Source organism: Ctenopharyngodon idella, chromosome 3, assembly GCF_019924925.1.
Source record: "Ctenopharyngodon idella isolate HZGC_01 chromosome 3, HZGC01, whole genome shotgun sequence".
NCBI classification, from domain to species: Eukaryota; Metazoa; Chordata; class Actinopteri; order Cypriniformes; family Xenocyprididae; genus Ctenopharyngodon; species Ctenopharyngodon idella.
The window spans coordinates 1,837,489-1,854,178 of record NC_067222.1 but is presented as its reverse complement, the minus strand read 5'-3'; the positions used below and the strand labels follow the sequence as shown (position 1 = coordinate 1,854,178).

The window sequence follows — 16,690 nt, the reverse complement described above, 5'->3', positions numbered from 1 at the left end:
TCAAGGTGCATGTCAATCAAACAATACAGAATTACTGCTATTACAGTTTAGAGATCACATGTGCCTGTTTCTTACCCCGCAGAACACACTCCGGCTCAGTCAGGGTTTCTGTCAGGCCTCCTTTGGGAATCTTCCACACACGGATCTTGGCATCATCACCGGCTTTGAGAGTGACACATCAGAGAACAACGCTGACATTCATATTTCAATATTCAGACAGCATGTAATTAGGGTTTCTTTTGATGAAATGCCTGAAGATACAGCTATTCTTCAAACAATTAATTTGCTACAAATAAAATTTTCTTTTGATATGGTGAACTATGACTTAACTGAAATAGATGTAATAAACTAAGCAAAACAACAATTACAAATTCATGAAGTGCCATATTTACACAAGAATATAAAGTCATTGATGTAAACTAAATAAATGTAAAATGTATGGACATGTAAATGGTATAATAACATTTATTAATAACATTAACAGACATTACTGCATTTTGCTAAATTGAAATGTTTGTAACCTCATGGATCCCCAGTTGTAAATCTTTGAGATGCATGTAGATGAATATCTGGTACTATATAACATCATAGCTATAACTCTGTATTGACCAATCAGCATCCAGGATCAGAACTGTCATTTTGTGGTCACTAAATACTCACCCACAACCAGTTTGTGTGTGTCAAAGGGGTCCCAGCAGAAGTCAGCCACATTGACAGAGTTCTGGATGGTGGGCAGGGCGGTGTCTGGCAGTTTTCCAGGCTGGGACAGCTGCAGAAGAAGACACATGCAGCAGTAAGTTACTGTAAATTAATCTAAGATTTGGAAAACAAGGGCTGAATATAGTACTGCACCTCAAATACAGCGATCTGCCCTCCGGCAATGGCGAGAGGAACCGCCACACGCTGCCCGTTGGCACAGAAGCCATCACACTCCCCTGGTGTAGTCAGATGAAGCCCGCGCAGGTTGGTGATGTGGGTGTCCCGGTGCAAAACGGCCCCCTGGATGTGACGGAACTTTGAACTCGGGCCTGAGAATCACAATCACAAGCTATTTGTTATAAAGGACAGGACAGTTGTTGTGAATCTAAGAGACTTTCCCTCCACGCTGGTTCCTTTAGCATGTGGCGTTCCTCAGGGCTCAATTTTGGGACCGCTGCTGTTCTCTCTGTATATGCTTCCTCTGAACTCTATTTTTCAGAAATATAGTACTGCGTACCATTGTTATGCTGATGATCTTCAGTTTTATTTCCCTGTGAGTTTAGATGAAACATGTTCTTTGGACAAAGTACATGAAGGTTACAATGACATTAAGCTCTGGCTCTCTAACAACTTTCTCCAATTAAATTAAAGTAAAACTGAGGTTTTGGAACCAAGGAACCATAATCATAATATAGACATATAGACCGTGTTTAACTTCCCAACTCTACTGACATTTTTGCTTCTGAGGTTTAAATCAGACATGCTATTGAAATATCTTCTTAATAAAATGTGTCTGTAAATAAGTATAAAGTAGAGTAACAGACTGATGGAGCAGGTCCAGGACTGACCAAGCATGTTCTGGAAGGCACGGGAGCTCTGACTGGGGCTCGGGCTCGGGAGGAAGCCAGACGACAGGCCACTGGTGGAGGACGGGGAGCGGGATGGGGCGGCACTGCTGCTGGGGGTGCTAAGGGGACTGCTGGAGGTTGAGGCCTCCTGAGAAATAGAAAGAAAGCCATTATAGGAAGATCGTTTTTGTAAAGTAGACATTTTTCCGGATGTTCCTCCCGCTAACCTCTTTGCTCTTGTCGCGGGACAGATCCTTAGCTGGCGTCTTCTGAGCTGATGGAGCGCTGGGCTTTGGTCTCTTGCTTGGGTGAAGACTGACTCGCTCCACCTGTCACAGAGAAATGTTATAGAGTTAAACACATCTTAAAAAGTTAATATAGCAACTTTCTCTGCATCTGAAATTACTTTTCTCTCTTATTTTTCATTCTATCCCCTCTAACCATCTGTCATACTGACCAATTTCCAGTAAGAAATCAAAGGCTATCCAATCAGTTCTCCATGAATAAAAGAGAAGTGAAATGGGTTGCTTTCAACAGACCTGTTTGTTCTCTCCTTTCCACCAATCCTCTGCTGTCATGGGCGCGGTGTGACCTGCAGTGTCTGGATACAAGTCCGCATGGAAGTCCTGTCCTGCCTGATACGCACAAAACACACAATTCAGATTCAGATTAGATGATTTTATACTTCACTTTTCAGTGATGATAGAAAAATGTTCAAGGTGCAAACATGATCTTACACCAGGTATGTGATCAGGTACGAACAAAACAGAAGGAAAACCATTTTTTCCCCCATTCAGTATGACTATAAAGTTATAATAATTTTATTTTATTATTATTTAAATTATAAAAAATAAACAATAAAGAAATATATCAGTATTGCAAAATTTGCAATAGTACTTTTGTACTGCAAAATAAAAAGTATTAAATAATAATTTATTATTATACTTTTATTTTATTTCTATTTAATTTAAAAAAATAAATTACAAAAGAAATATATTACTACTGCAATAATACTATTGTACTAAAAATAAAAAAAGTATTTATTATTATTATTATTATTATTATTATTACTAGTTATTACTGTTGTGGTTTTATGTTATCACTATTAAATTATAAATGTAAACAAATTAACAAAGAAATATATTACTATTGCAATAATACTATTGTACTGTAAAAAGAAGTATATAATAATAAGTATTATTATCATTATAGTTTATTTTATCATTTTAAAATTAAATTATATAAAAATTAAACTAATTAATAAAGAAATATATTACTATTGCAATAATACTATTGTACTGTTTAATAATAATAATAATAATAGTAATAATAATTGTTATTATAGTTTATTTTATTAGTATTTAAATGATAAAATTATTATATTAAATCAATAAAGAAATATATTACTACTGAAATAATGCTATTGTATTAAAAACAAAGTATATTAAAGTGTTTAATAAAGGTAAAGTATTTAAAAAAAAATACTTTTATTTTACAGTAAAATGTATGTAGTAAAATGTAAAAATAAATATCTAGTAAAATTACAATACTAATATTTGTAGTTGTCTTAATTTCTTTGCTTTCAAACATTAAACTTTAGAACTTTTATTTTGGCAGAAAACCACTGGGAGACCTTAAAGCTTCTCTTTTTCTGACACATTTTTAGATGATTCTCATTTCAACTTCAGATTTACACAACTCATGTGGGTTGGAAAATATGGAAATCACATTCCCGTTACATGTTCTCATTGGTTTATACATCATATTTGATGTAGGGCATACCAAGTGCTTTTACCCTGTGGTTTCAGCAGACCTGAATGTGTTTATTTAGGGTTAGCGGTGTGTTAGTCCTTACCTTGCGAGGCACCTGGTAGCTGATGGGCACTATGAAGCTGTCCGTGAGCTGCATCAGCCGTAAAACCTCACAGCAGCCAACGTCCAGAGCCAGCTTTGGCACTAGAGCCACACCACGGGTCGACACGTCCGTCAAACAGTGACTCACTGAGAGCAAGAGAACAACAGAGAGAGATAAACTTCAGGAAACATGGAAAAAAAGAGGGTTTTTTTTATAAGAAGAGCATCAAGAAAAAACATCTGTGTTACCTTGAGACAGGTAGGGCTCACTGGTGTTCACCTCAAAACAGTCAATCACACTCTCACCCTGAGAAAATATGATTAATAATTATATTAGTATTGAAAATAAAAAACTCTAGTCATTATAAATGTCTTAAAGTATGTTAATAACAGGTTACATACATTTCCAGACACAATAAGTAGTCCAGAGTCTGGATCAAACAGTGGCACCAGAGTCCTGCGGATAAAATCAAAACACAGATATTAACTGGCCTGATTTCAAATATCAACAGTGTTTCTCAGAAATCACTTACTGCACCTTTAATCAGGTAAATGTGAACTCAAAGTGAGGTAAAAATAAGTAGACCCAACAGTCTGCAGTTATGATGAACGCTATTCTTGCTGAACCAAAAATATCAATAGTGTCCTCAGACCACTTGGGGGCAGCATAGGCAGCAAAAACTCAACACATCAATCCGCTCTTCAACAATCTACTTCATTGATCAGACACAAACATTTAAAAACAGCAGATCAGTGTGTCGCGGCCGCTTGACCTCGGACTGGAATCCGAGCGTATTTCACACATACAAAGCCACATTTATCTCTCTGCCCGCAGACGCCTTGGGCATGGATGGGTGCCGGGGTCACAACAGCAACATGAGCATCTATTTTGAGTCACATGCTGATGGGAGCGGGGCGTGTTTCCCGTTTCAGTTGAATCGGAGCAAGTGTGGGAGAAACCAGATCAAGCCTTTGAGCCACATCAAACACCTCACAGCGTGGGACATGGCTGATCACTTCAAGCTCCTGTGCACCACAAAATACCACGAGCTGCCGCAACTGTGCCCTGGAGCGGAGCCTTAAAGGGATAGTTCACCCAAAAATGAACATTTTGTCATCATTTAGTCACCCTCAAACCTGTATGAATTTTGAATGTTGAACACAAAAGAAGATTTGAAGAATGTTGGTAACCAGACAGCCCCCATTGATTTTCATAGAATTTTTGTTTTTCTACTATGGAAGTCAATGGGGTCCAACAACTGTCTGGTTACCAACATTCTTCAAATCTTCTTTTGTGTTCAACATTCAAAATGATGACAAAATGTTCATTTTTGGGTGAACTATCCCTTTAAAGCAGCATTTACTCTCATGTTACATGGATATGTACATAAATATGAAGCAGCACAACTGTTTTCAACATTAATAATAATCAGAAATGTTTCTTGATCATCAAATCATCATATCAGAATGATTTCTGAGTAATGGTGCTGAAAATTCAGCTTTGATCACAGGAATAAATTAAATTATTAAAATATATTCACATAGAAAACAGTTATTTTAAATAGCAATAATATTTCACAATATTCCTGTTTTTACTGTATGTTTGATCACATAAATGCAGCCTTGAGGAGCATAGGAGACTTCCTTCAAAAACATTAATAATCTACTGATCCCAAACTTTTGGATGGTACACTCTAAAAAGTAATTCAGGGGACCTGATACCACAACTTATATAAATGCATGGTTGAAAAAGTTAAAAATTCGAATTTTTTGTTTTAATTAAACCTTTTAAGTGTCAAACATTATTTTGTAGAGTTCTGATGACATAATAATGTTGATCTTTACATCAACTTAATATCGTCTGTAATTTAAACTCAAATTTCTGCATTAATTAGCTTTTTTCTTTAGAAAAATTAGGTTGTAGTAACTTAATGAAATTGTCTTGATAACTTCAGAAATTAGGCAGTGGATTTCTAGTACCCAGCATGCTTTGGGACTGGATAAGGAGAATAAATGTTGAAATTAAGTGTTAATTAATATGCTTTTAGTGAAGGGGAAGACCTGTTAGTGTTTAATGCTGTTATGTTTGACATTTAGAAGAGTAGATACATGAAGGTAAACACTACTGACTCTATGACTGCGCTAATGCCAGTGATAAGTAATATCTTACATGTTCATTAAATATACATGTTAAATAAGTTATGTTAGCATGTGCTATGATAGCTGTTGATTTGAACTGAAATATATAAGATTAGCTGGTTCTTAAAACTTATTTTTTTTGAGTAATCAACTTAAAAATGTGTGTTTATGCAACAAATTAAGTTCCTCTAACTCAATGTAGCTTGTTGGATGAATGTAAATTTACTCAAAGTTGTCATAACTCAAAAAAATTGATGCAAACTATTGCAATAATATATATATATATATATATATATATATTTTTTTTTTATTTATTTATTTATTTATTTTTTTGTAGAGCCAACAGAATGTATTGTTTAATATCTTTGCTTTTCACTAAAAACAGTGAGTCCTGAATGACCAATATGACTACAAAGAAACAAAGGAAAACGGGTCATTTATGCTAATAATTGCTTACATATTGGTCTGTTCCTCACATAAAGCTATGGCTTATACCTCACAAGTCATATGGACTACTTTTATGATGCTTTTGTCTTCCTTTTTGGAGTCTGACAGCCCTAGTGCCCAGTATGAAAGCAATCAAAATCTTCACCAACATGACAGATTTGTAATTTTTTAAATTCTACACAACTTTATGTTTCAACACAACTGCGGCCTTGAGCACAATCACCTCAGGTTACTCCAGAGAGACGGTAAACATACTGAAGTCACTCTGGATTAGAAAATACCAACAGGGCAAAGACAAGGACTTAAAGAAGAGTATTATATCTTGTGTTTACACACTAATAAACTACTAATTACTCAACTCCCCCACAGAGTGTCACGCAGAAGTGAGCTAGCAGTGAAAAACTCGACATGTCGGGCCACGTTCAACTCTATCGGCTGAATGGCATGCTTGGCAAGCTTTGCTTCCTCAGGTTTTCCCCACTGCAGTGATTGGTGGGATTGCGTGTTTGACGGTTGACTTCTCCACCCCTCCCTCCTTGCCCCAGGCCTCTGAAGTCGGTAAGGGGTTGCCACGCTTTGTTAGCGCAACCTTGCGTTCCCATGTCGGAGTTTCTCTGCAGGAAATACACAAACACCTCCAGTGTTCCCACAGCGTTCCCTCCCACAATGCACCACTGTACATCATTACACTTCAACAATGTCCCTTGCTGTTGTTCATCTACTCTGCATCTGCAGATTTCTGATGAAAGAGACTCGATATGAAAGGAAAAACTAATGAAATCTCTTTAATAGCTCAATTGACCATTTGCACGGTTACTTCCTGGTTTTCGTTAAGCCAGCTTGGGCATTGCTGGTGAACTGTTAACTGTCATTCTCGCTGTACATCGACACAAAACCATCAATGGTTGAATTTTCATGTTTTATTTTTATAAAGTTTTATTGATTGCAATAAAGATTAAGCTAATGGGAACGTTTGAATAAGAAACGCAGTGTCTGTAATTAGACACGCATACACAACATTTTTCGAGCACTTCAAAAGTTATTTTTAATGTGATGACCAAAAACATTATTTGTTCATCCTTCTGAGATTGTCCTCATTTGTAAAACCGAACATTTCAAGATGTAGGAAATCCAATAATTGATAGAAAACACTTTTATTTAAAAAAAAGAAAAAGAAAAAAAGAAGACATTAATTACCACTATAACCAGCAGATGGCGGCAGAGGAGCATCTATTGGATCAATAGTTTTTCACTCAGTTTCGCTTTTGAATAAATATTAAACATTATAAAATCACTAGGTTTAAAAATACCTTTTTGTCAAGGTGAAGTACTTACAAAATCTCATGAAAAACAATAACTTTTCTTGTGAATGAATTACACAGAAAGCGAGCACCGATCTCTCACTTTATAATCACAGAAGCTGTCAGTGCACCGCAAGATCAATGATTTCGGGACACTTGTGAAAACACATTTTATTCAACGAATCTAACTAAAGTACACAGTAAATCTTTAACTTACAGTGTTTTGACACTTTTTTTTCACACGAAAGTGTAAAAACTGATGGTAGATTTGAGTTTTGCAGAGGAGGAACACTGAGATGCGTCTTATTTTTTTTATGTTGTCTTACATTTGAATAACTAAATTAATGCCAGGCCTGACAATTTAAGTAACTATTTTCTGATTATAAACTAAGTATTACAGTATTGATGCTGTTAAAGCGACCTCAGTACATTGAAGATACTGACACACCAACAAGTGACATTTCAAAGGAAGTTTTCCAGCTGGCTTATATTACTGCAGAAGTTCCTAAGAACGTTTCGTGCATAGTCAATTGTTTGTCATTAGCAGCAAACAAGGAGAGCAAATGGAGATTTCTCAGATTTTGCTCCTCAGAAAAAACCCTCAAAACAACTGTCTTGTTGAATCTGATCACAGTCTGCAAACAAAACTCATTGATTCATTATTTCTCAGTTGTTTATCCTTTAAGAATTAAGCTGAGAGCAAACTGAGAACTTTGAAGTCTTCTGTTTCTCAAACATTTCTCCTGCAAGAGAGTAGAGTTTCAGAAGATCTCATCAACGTCTTAAACTATGCTCAGATTTGCCAAGATTCCAAAGTTTTCAATCAAAAGTCAGAGATATGAATTCAATTTTTTTCTATCCTTTTATTTCTCAACTGTTTTTCCTAGACAGCAACAGGTTAAACCAAGAGCAAACAGAGAACTGCCCTGCTTTTAAAGTCTGCAAACAAAAGTCAGACGTTTCAATAAATCTCATCAAATTTATTATATTTCTCAGTTGTTTCTTCTCGACAGCAGTAAGATTAAACTGAAGTCTCTTGTTTCTCAGATGTTTCTCCTGAAATAAAACCCCAGTAGAGTTTCAGAAAAGATCTCAACATCATCTCAAACTGTGCTCAGATTTCCTAAGAGATCTCAATATGAGTTTAAACAAAGATAAAGTGATCTGAGTTGCTATCATTTATCATTATATTGTATTATCATTATGAATTAGTCAAAAGTACCAACTTCGATACCAAGTCGGTACTGAAGTTTTAAAAATGTGACGCTCTGAGCGCTGTTGAGCGGATTCGTAAACTCCTGATTGGCCATTGCGTTTACGAGCTCAACAGATATGTCTGTGATTGTCTACAATGATCAACACTTCAAAAACAAGTTGTAAATAGACATCAATGACGCTCTTCACCAAGCGCTTACACAGATACACATGGGAGCGTTTGAAAGCAGGCGTCTAACAGCAGACCGGTCCGCTGATAGACGCCTGCTTTCAAATGCTCCCGCTTTCAAATTCAAACACTTCCGTGTGCTTTCAAACGCTTCCATGCGTTGATCATTGCAGCCAATCACAGACATATCTGTTGAGCACGTGAACACAATGGCCAATCAGAAGTGTTTATGAATCCGCTCAACAGCGCTCAAAGCGTCACATTATTAAAATTTCAGTACCGACTTGGTATTGTGGTCGGTACTTTTGACAAGACTATTATGAATTGTATTTTTTTCTCAATACTCTTATTATATGTCTACTATTCTCTCATCCATGTCTATTTTTATTTCTCCAAAGGAATTTTAGGTGAAACATCAGAGACAAATTGATACCCAAACAAAACACACATGAGAACTGTTATGAAGTCTGCAAAACTATGAAAGAGGAAACTCGATTGTCCTGTGGGAGGAATAACTCCACACATAAAGGCAGATATGCTTCACTTCACTGTTTTACTCAAGTGCAACTAAACCCAGGAAAGTGTTTCCCACACCAGCGAATCCCTGCGGACACTGTGTGTGTGTGTTCTGAGCTCCAGTAGTCAGTTTCGCATGGCAGGCCGTCATGAATGAATGCTGAAACACTCATTCTTGAGTGGCTGTAAGCACTCACACACAACGACACACACGTGTGCTGCTGCATTGTGGGCTGGAGGGACGTTCCGCATGAGAAAGACACTAATCCAGATAAGCCTTCTTTGGACACAGAGAACAACACAGACACAGACACAGACACAGACACACACACACACACACACACACAGTATTCAATTAGCACAGGCTGTCAGGAAAGTGCATACATATGCTGAACAACTGACTGTACTCACGCTAAAAATGAAAAACTAGGGTACTGCATATACCGCATATAAGATCACATTAGGAATGCTGATTGGTCGATGCAGTGTTCAAAATAATTAAAAATACTAAATAAATAAAAAATTATGAAATAAGCAAAAAAAAAAAAAAAAAAAATTGAATATAATAATTTCAATAATGAAAATTAATAATATTAATCATTATTATTATTATTATTATTAATTTAATGAACTATTAATTATTATGTAAATTAAAATAATTATTAATTAAAACAAAAAGTAATTATTTGTCACATTATGTTGCATTACTGGTAAAGTGTGTAATGCAAAATCTGTTTACGGCACTTTATGCAATATGGACACAATATGCTAGCACAAAATGCAGAAACTGTATGGAAGTATGCTTTATATATTAAAAGTGCCCTTTGTGAGCTTCACAGGATGAAAATTGTTTTGCTCTTTGCAGCACGGCGTTCCTATCAAAAAACGTAACAGGAATTTGGCAGGAAGATCCCAGCAGTGGCCTCATGAGCGTCATAGCTGTCAGTAAACTCCAATTCAGCCATGAAATAACCTGCAGGTGTGTTCAAGATCCGCAGATAAACCCACGTTATTACTCTCATTATGATGATGGAGGCTGGGATTGCATTATTAGACTAAAGGCCATGCGGTCTGAATCCAGGCAGCCGTTTGTGAGACGTCACAGTGCTGTAGATATGCAAGTGGAATGGAGAGGCGGAGACAGACGGACAGACAGCTGCGTGATAGATGAGGGTGGGAGGAGCTTCATCTGTGATAAAGTGGACTAGGTTTATGCAGTGGGCGTGGTCAAACATTATCACCTTTTTACCTTTATGGTGCAGAATATTGAAATGTTCTGTAATGAAATTCCACAATGTAACACCTTTGATTTTCAGTAATGAGTATATATACATTTATAAGACATATATATACATAGACTGAAAGTGCACAGAGAAAGTGGCACAAATCGTAAGATCCTTCTGACCTTCGCTTGTATCATTCACTCGTCTCTTCCTTCTCTGCAAATGTCTCAAATGCTTAAACCACAGACCACCACAATAAAATTAAAAATTCTCCTGATTCTTGCAAACTTTTCAAAACCTTCTCTTCTCTTCTTTGCCCTTCCCCCACCTCCTACATCAACTCTAACAGCTGACGATTTTGCCACATTCTTCACAAATAAAACCACCACCACCAACGGCCAATTCTCCACACCACATACTGACAAACACATCTTAATGGCAAACACACACATTCTTCCCTCCTTTCCACTCTTGGAGGCAGAAGTTTCCAAACTCATCCTTTCCAATCACCCTACTACCTGCCCACTTGATCCTATCCCCACTCATCTTCTTCAGGCCATCTCTTCTTCAATTTTACCTGCACTCACTCACATTATTAACACTTCTCTTCACACTGGTACATTTCCCACAGCATTTAAGCAGGCTAGGATAACCACTGCTTAAGAAATCCACTCTGAATACAGCACTCCAAAACTACAGACCGGTATCCCTTCTTCCATTCATTGCAAAGACACTTGAGAGAGTTGTGTTCAACCAACTGTCTACTTATCTCACACAGAACAACCTCCTGGACAGCAACCAGTCTGGCTTCAAGAGTGGCCACTCAACTGAGACTGTCCTGCTCTCAGTAACTGAAGCCCTGAGACTGGCACGAGCAACTTCCAAATCATCAGTACTCATCTTGCTGGATCTGTCTGCTGCCTTCAACACAGTTAACCACTAGATCCTTCTGTCAGTCTTGGGAAATTCACTCCAATGATTCAAGTCTTACCTCTCAGGTAGGTCCTTCAGGGTGTCTTGGAGGGGTGAGGTGTCCAAGTCGCATCATTTTGCTACTGGGGTACCTCAGGGCTCAGTGCTTGGACCACTTCTCTTCTCCATCTACATGTCATCACTAGAATCTGTCATTCAGGAACATGGTTTTTCCTATCACTACTATGCTGATGACACACAACTCTACCTCTCATTCCAACCAGATGATCTGACGGTTGCTGCTCGGATCCCATTTCTGCCTGGATGAAGGACCACCACCTTCAACTCAATCTTGCAAAGATGGAAATGCTTGCGGTTGCGGCAAACCCAACAACTCATCACAACCTCTCCATTCAACTAGGTTCGTCAACGATAACCCCATCCAGGACAGCCAGGAACCTTGGATTTGTGATGGATGATCATTTAATATTCACAGATCATATTGCTCCAACAGCCCCGTCCTGCAGATTTGCCTTATACAACATTAGGAAGATCAGACCCTTCCTATCGGAGTATTCAACACAAATTCTTGTCCAACCTCTTGTTCTATCCAGGCTGGACTATTGTAATGCTCTCTTGGCAGGCCTTCCAGCATTTTAAAAAAATTGCTAAAGACACATCTTTTTCATCAACACTAAGTAATATTAGCACTTTTTCTATATTAATTTTGCCTCTATATTTATTTACTTAAAAAAAAATCCTTGCTACATGCACTTTGCTGGAATAACTCGGACTTGACATGGCACTTCCATACTGTTGCCCTCATGTTGATTTGATTGCTTCTATTGTTCTCCAAACCCAAACTGTATGATTTAAGAGTTGCAGCCCCAGGGCCTGTGTACATGTGTCTGGGAAGGACGTGGGCTGTCGAGTCCATGTGTATGCCTTGTTGAACCGCATCAGTCACTATCAGCAGTAAATCCCCACGTTTCGCTTACTCTCCCACAAGACACACACAGCAGTGTGGGAAACAGCAGTGGAGGCATTATGAGCATCTACATGAGAGAAAACGACAACTTCCTCTTCCCAGAGTGGTCAATATATAGCCTGAGAGGATAACTTTATCGACTGTAATTTACATGAGAAACAGATTACTCAGCAGAAAATATAGGGTGGATTTTAAAGTTCATCCAGTGGGACACACAAGGGTCCTTCAGAAACAAAACAGGGTCTCTAAACATACCGTACACACACAGCATCAGTCCTGCCAAACAGGTGTGTGTGGGCTGTGATAACACGACAAGACTTCAGGAAACAAATTCAGATCTGATTAGTGGTGAATGAGAACAAACAGCCCACCTGCAGCCGGAGACGTCCATCCAAACCAGACCAAAAACACAGTCACATGTCGTAGGAGAAACTTCTGCAGTTCCACAAGAGCTTTTTATTCATCTAAGAGCTTTTGATTCACTATCTCTTCAGAAAAACATTCATGTGCTGGTGCTTAAAAGAACCAAGAAACCAAAACTCCTCAAGAAATGTACTTTTTTAATCTCCAAGGAACAATATAGCAACTTAAGAATCACATACACAATCTAAATTGTAATGAAATTGAGGTTTAATAGGTTGGGTGAACACTTGAGTACGTATAAAACCAAATTTTCATAGAACCACTAAAACATCCCCCATAGCATCAGGGACAGGATATAGATATAGAATATCAATTATATCTAAAATAGTTAACAAGATGTTCAAATTTTGGCATTTACTTTATGGGGGCTGGAGTCATGAGCCAATGAAAGCTAAACTATAAAACTGTATGATTCAGACGTCACATGTGGACAGCAGAAGATGTTTTTGGCTTCCTGCCTGTATTACAGAGACCTCAGCATGCAAAGTTAAACACTCTGGATGTAACTATGGAGTTGGAATTGCTAGAAGGAGTGAAGCAAAATATACACTTAGCACCAAGAACATTTACTTTAATCATGAACTAAAAAAGATTTTTCAGTGGGTTTTTGGCAGCACTTGGTATCAAGTACTAGTTTTGGTTGTATAGAGTTGGTTCTCTGGCTCTTTTTAGATTAAAAATGGTCTTGAGGTTACATTAGCAAGTATTAGTGTACCAATTGACCCTTCGCCAGGAGTTTGAATGACAGGCGATCTAACCAATCATAAATTTCCACCATTTTGTCTGACAAAGCAGTCAGGGGAGTTAGCAGATTAATGTAGGTGGACTTGAACTTGAAAAATGGTGCGTACTGACGTCTTTCTGCGATTGAAACAACATTCCTTCTGATGTTCATTCATGTCTTTGCGAATGGTCAACTGGTATATCGCCTATATTTTTGTGCATTCCTGGGTGTTTTTGCTTACTAATAAATGTTCACCTTTTGTTTATTACTGTTGCCTGTGTTGTTAGTCAAGTAATTCTGTGTATGATTTTCATTTTCAGCGTATTTTGGGTTCATTTTAAGCCAGCAATATAGTAATTTTTAACCAATAGTTGAGTTTAATAAAACAACCCAGTATGTTGGGTCAAACATTTAACTTAGCCAGCTGGGTAAAAACAACCCAACGTTGGGTTTGTCCAATTTTGACCCAGCACTTACCAAATAACCCAAATTGGGTTGTTTTTAACCCAGCATTTTTATAATGTAGGTTTCATCTGACCTCAAGCAGGGTTCTTTAAAATACCAATACAATGTTTGGGGTCTGTAAGAATTTTAAAAAAGTTTATTAAAGAAGTCTCTTCTGCTCTCCAAGGCTGCATTTATTTGATAAAAAATATAGTAAAAACAGTAAAATTGTGAAATATTATTACAATTTAAAATAACTGTTTTCTATTGTAATATATATTAAAATGTAATTTATTCCTGTGATCAAAGCTGAATTTTCAGCATCAATACTCTAGTCTTCAGTGTCACATGATCCTTCAGAAATCATTCTAATTTGCTGATTTGATGCTCAAAAAACATTTATGATTATTATCAATGTTGAAAACAGTTGTGCTGCTTCATATTTTTGTGGAAACTGTGATCATTTTTTCTTCGTTGAACAGAAAGTTCAAAAGAACACCCTTTTTTTAATAGAAATTTTGTAGCATTATACAGTAAATGCATTTAATGTCACTTTAGGTCAAAAGTATTTATTTCTTACTCACAGACTCCAAACTTTTGAACAGTACATGGTTTTTTCAAAGCCATGCAAATAAAAAAATTCTGCTATGACATCATTAGGAAGTTAAAAATGTTATTCTATGACATCATATGAAAGTTATCTTCCCCGTTTTAATAGTGTAAGAGAATCATTGGTTAGTAATTTATTAAAATATTTCTAAGCAGAGTATCAGTGTTCTAGCGTGTCATCATGATAAGCAGATGTATGCTGACTGACTCCTTAAGGAAGTTACTGGCTAAGCAAGTTACACTAGGACACGACGCACTCAGAAATTCATTATATAAGTTTGCTGGGCTGTTCAGTTGCTCTGTTAATCCTCAGATATCTGTGGCCGGCTCCAATACGTGAGGCAGTTCATTTAAAAGGGCTTAGAGAGGCAGCGAGGCGGCGTGAGGGAAGAATGCGGCCAGCTGCGGCGGGGCAGAGGCGAGGTGACGGCGGCGTCAGATGAGGTGCCGAGCACAGCCACTGATCTCCACCCGCTCCGACCCAAGATACACATGTGCCTCACTTTTTAATTAAACTGGCTGCCAACACACCTGACCACACACTGACAGAAAACAAGGATTTGAAGATATGAGGACCTGAACAGATGTCTCAGTCTTCACGTTCACAATGCATCTTTATGCTTGACATGAAAGACTAGAATTTGTCTAATAAAGGCCCTAAAACTTCAGCACAACTATAAAATGTACACACACACACACACAAAAATGGGCATAAACAAAATGGGCCTTATTAGTTCGACACAATTCAATACACTTCAGCTTTCAGCTCGACCGCATCAGAAAACAAAAGTCTGTTTCAAATAATGTTGACAGCAAAATAAAATACCAAACTCTTATTTACACAAGAGGGCAAGAAAAAACCTAAAAAGGAAATAAAACTCGGTCAGTTTGAATGTCCCTCGTGTTACACAACAGAGCTGGATGTTTATCCGAAACAAATGCAAAATTACACATCATTTCACTCAAACAGATACAACCATAAAACACAAAATACTGATGTTGTGCCTTTTTATTTATGGATAGTTTTGGTCCTGGATGCCGTTTTGTAGTGTTTATCACTGCATAGCACAAACACATCGAGAAAAACTATTAACCTAAACCTTGTCACATTCAGAATTTTTCCATATGGCATGTTGTTGGTCCTGTGCAGTTCAAGGTAATATTAATATATTTCATTGCTTTTTTACTTTTGTACAACAAACTTTTTTGGTACTGTGTTGGGACACCACTTCATGTCCAACATAAAATATTATTCATTAAGCAAAATCAGTGGAAAACCACTGCAAGAAACATCGTAAACATCTATTTACATGAACAAACAGACCATGACAGACCTCATAAACAAATGCTGATAGAGCACAAACTATCTGAATATAGATTCAACATAAGATAACAAAACCAGAGCAGTCAATATCAACGGCAGTATAATATAACACTGACTGACACATTTATAAAGTGCAACAGTGCTTTTCAGCAGCCATGGTTATAAAAGTATTTTTCCGTTCACTTTTCCCAAAGGGATTTTTTCTTTTAAAAAGTAGTTATAAGCCATGAATCAAACCAACCAGCTATGAAATGTGCTACAAACTTTGATTTGAAGCAAAAAAGTAGGCTAATTGAAAACGTGCTTAATGGCTTTAATGAGGGAAAGAACTACAATCCCATGAAGCATTGCAAATGACATAAATGAAAAACTATAGAAAAATATAAATTAATTGACTTCAAGATGCTGATTATGTATAGAAACAATACAGTTTACGTTTAGTGCAAAATATGCATACACAAATATTTAAGTAATTAGAGATTGATACGCCTGTATTTGTTTTTATGATTGCTGGAGATTTCTCTGCAGAATCATGGGTAATGTAGTTTTTCACCAGGAATTCCACTGTTAAATATGATTATTTAGAAAAAAAATGTAAATAATGTAGACTAATGGCTTCAACATATAAAAGCATATACCATTGATTAACAACCTCGTAGCTCACAGTACGTCTCTTTATAGTTGTAAAAGATATTGTTAAAAATATTGTAAAGACTGTACATCTATCCAATATAGTGTCTATATATATAAATATATTAGGGGTGTAACAATAAATGTATTCGTCCTGAACCGTCACGGTTCGGTGCATACAGTCAGACGGCGAATACAGTCGGTCATAGGTGATCCACACTCCAA

At 37.0% G+C, this 16,690-nt stretch overlaps 1 protein-coding gene across 2 annotated transcripts in view; it reads right to left on the bottom strand.

The window, feature by feature from the left end:
- Positions 1 to 16,690, bottom strand: part of coro7 (coronin 7) — a 165,756-nt gene that overhangs the window by 8,071 nt on the left and 140,995 nt on the right. For both annotated transcript variants that reach the window (XM_051889638.1, XM_051889636.1), the window contains exons 10-18: positions 3,804 to 3,858; positions 3,651 to 3,708; positions 3,403 to 3,548; positions 2,087 to 2,182; positions 1,775 to 1,876; positions 1,548 to 1,695; positions 853 to 1,028; positions 661 to 769; positions 76 to 162 (exon numbers count right to left, since the gene is read on the bottom strand). In XM_051889638.1, the coding sequence (XP_051745598.1) occupies positions 76 to 162; positions 661 to 769; positions 853 to 1,028; positions 1,548 to 1,695; positions 1,775 to 1,876; positions 2,087 to 2,182; positions 3,403 to 3,548; positions 3,651 to 3,708; positions 3,804 to 3,858 (977 nt within the window). The remainder of the gene's footprint in view (positions 1 to 75; positions 163 to 660; positions 770 to 852; positions 1,029 to 1,547; positions 1,696 to 1,774; positions 1,877 to 2,086; positions 2,183 to 3,402; positions 3,549 to 3,650; positions 3,709 to 3,803; positions 3,859 to 16,690) is intronic.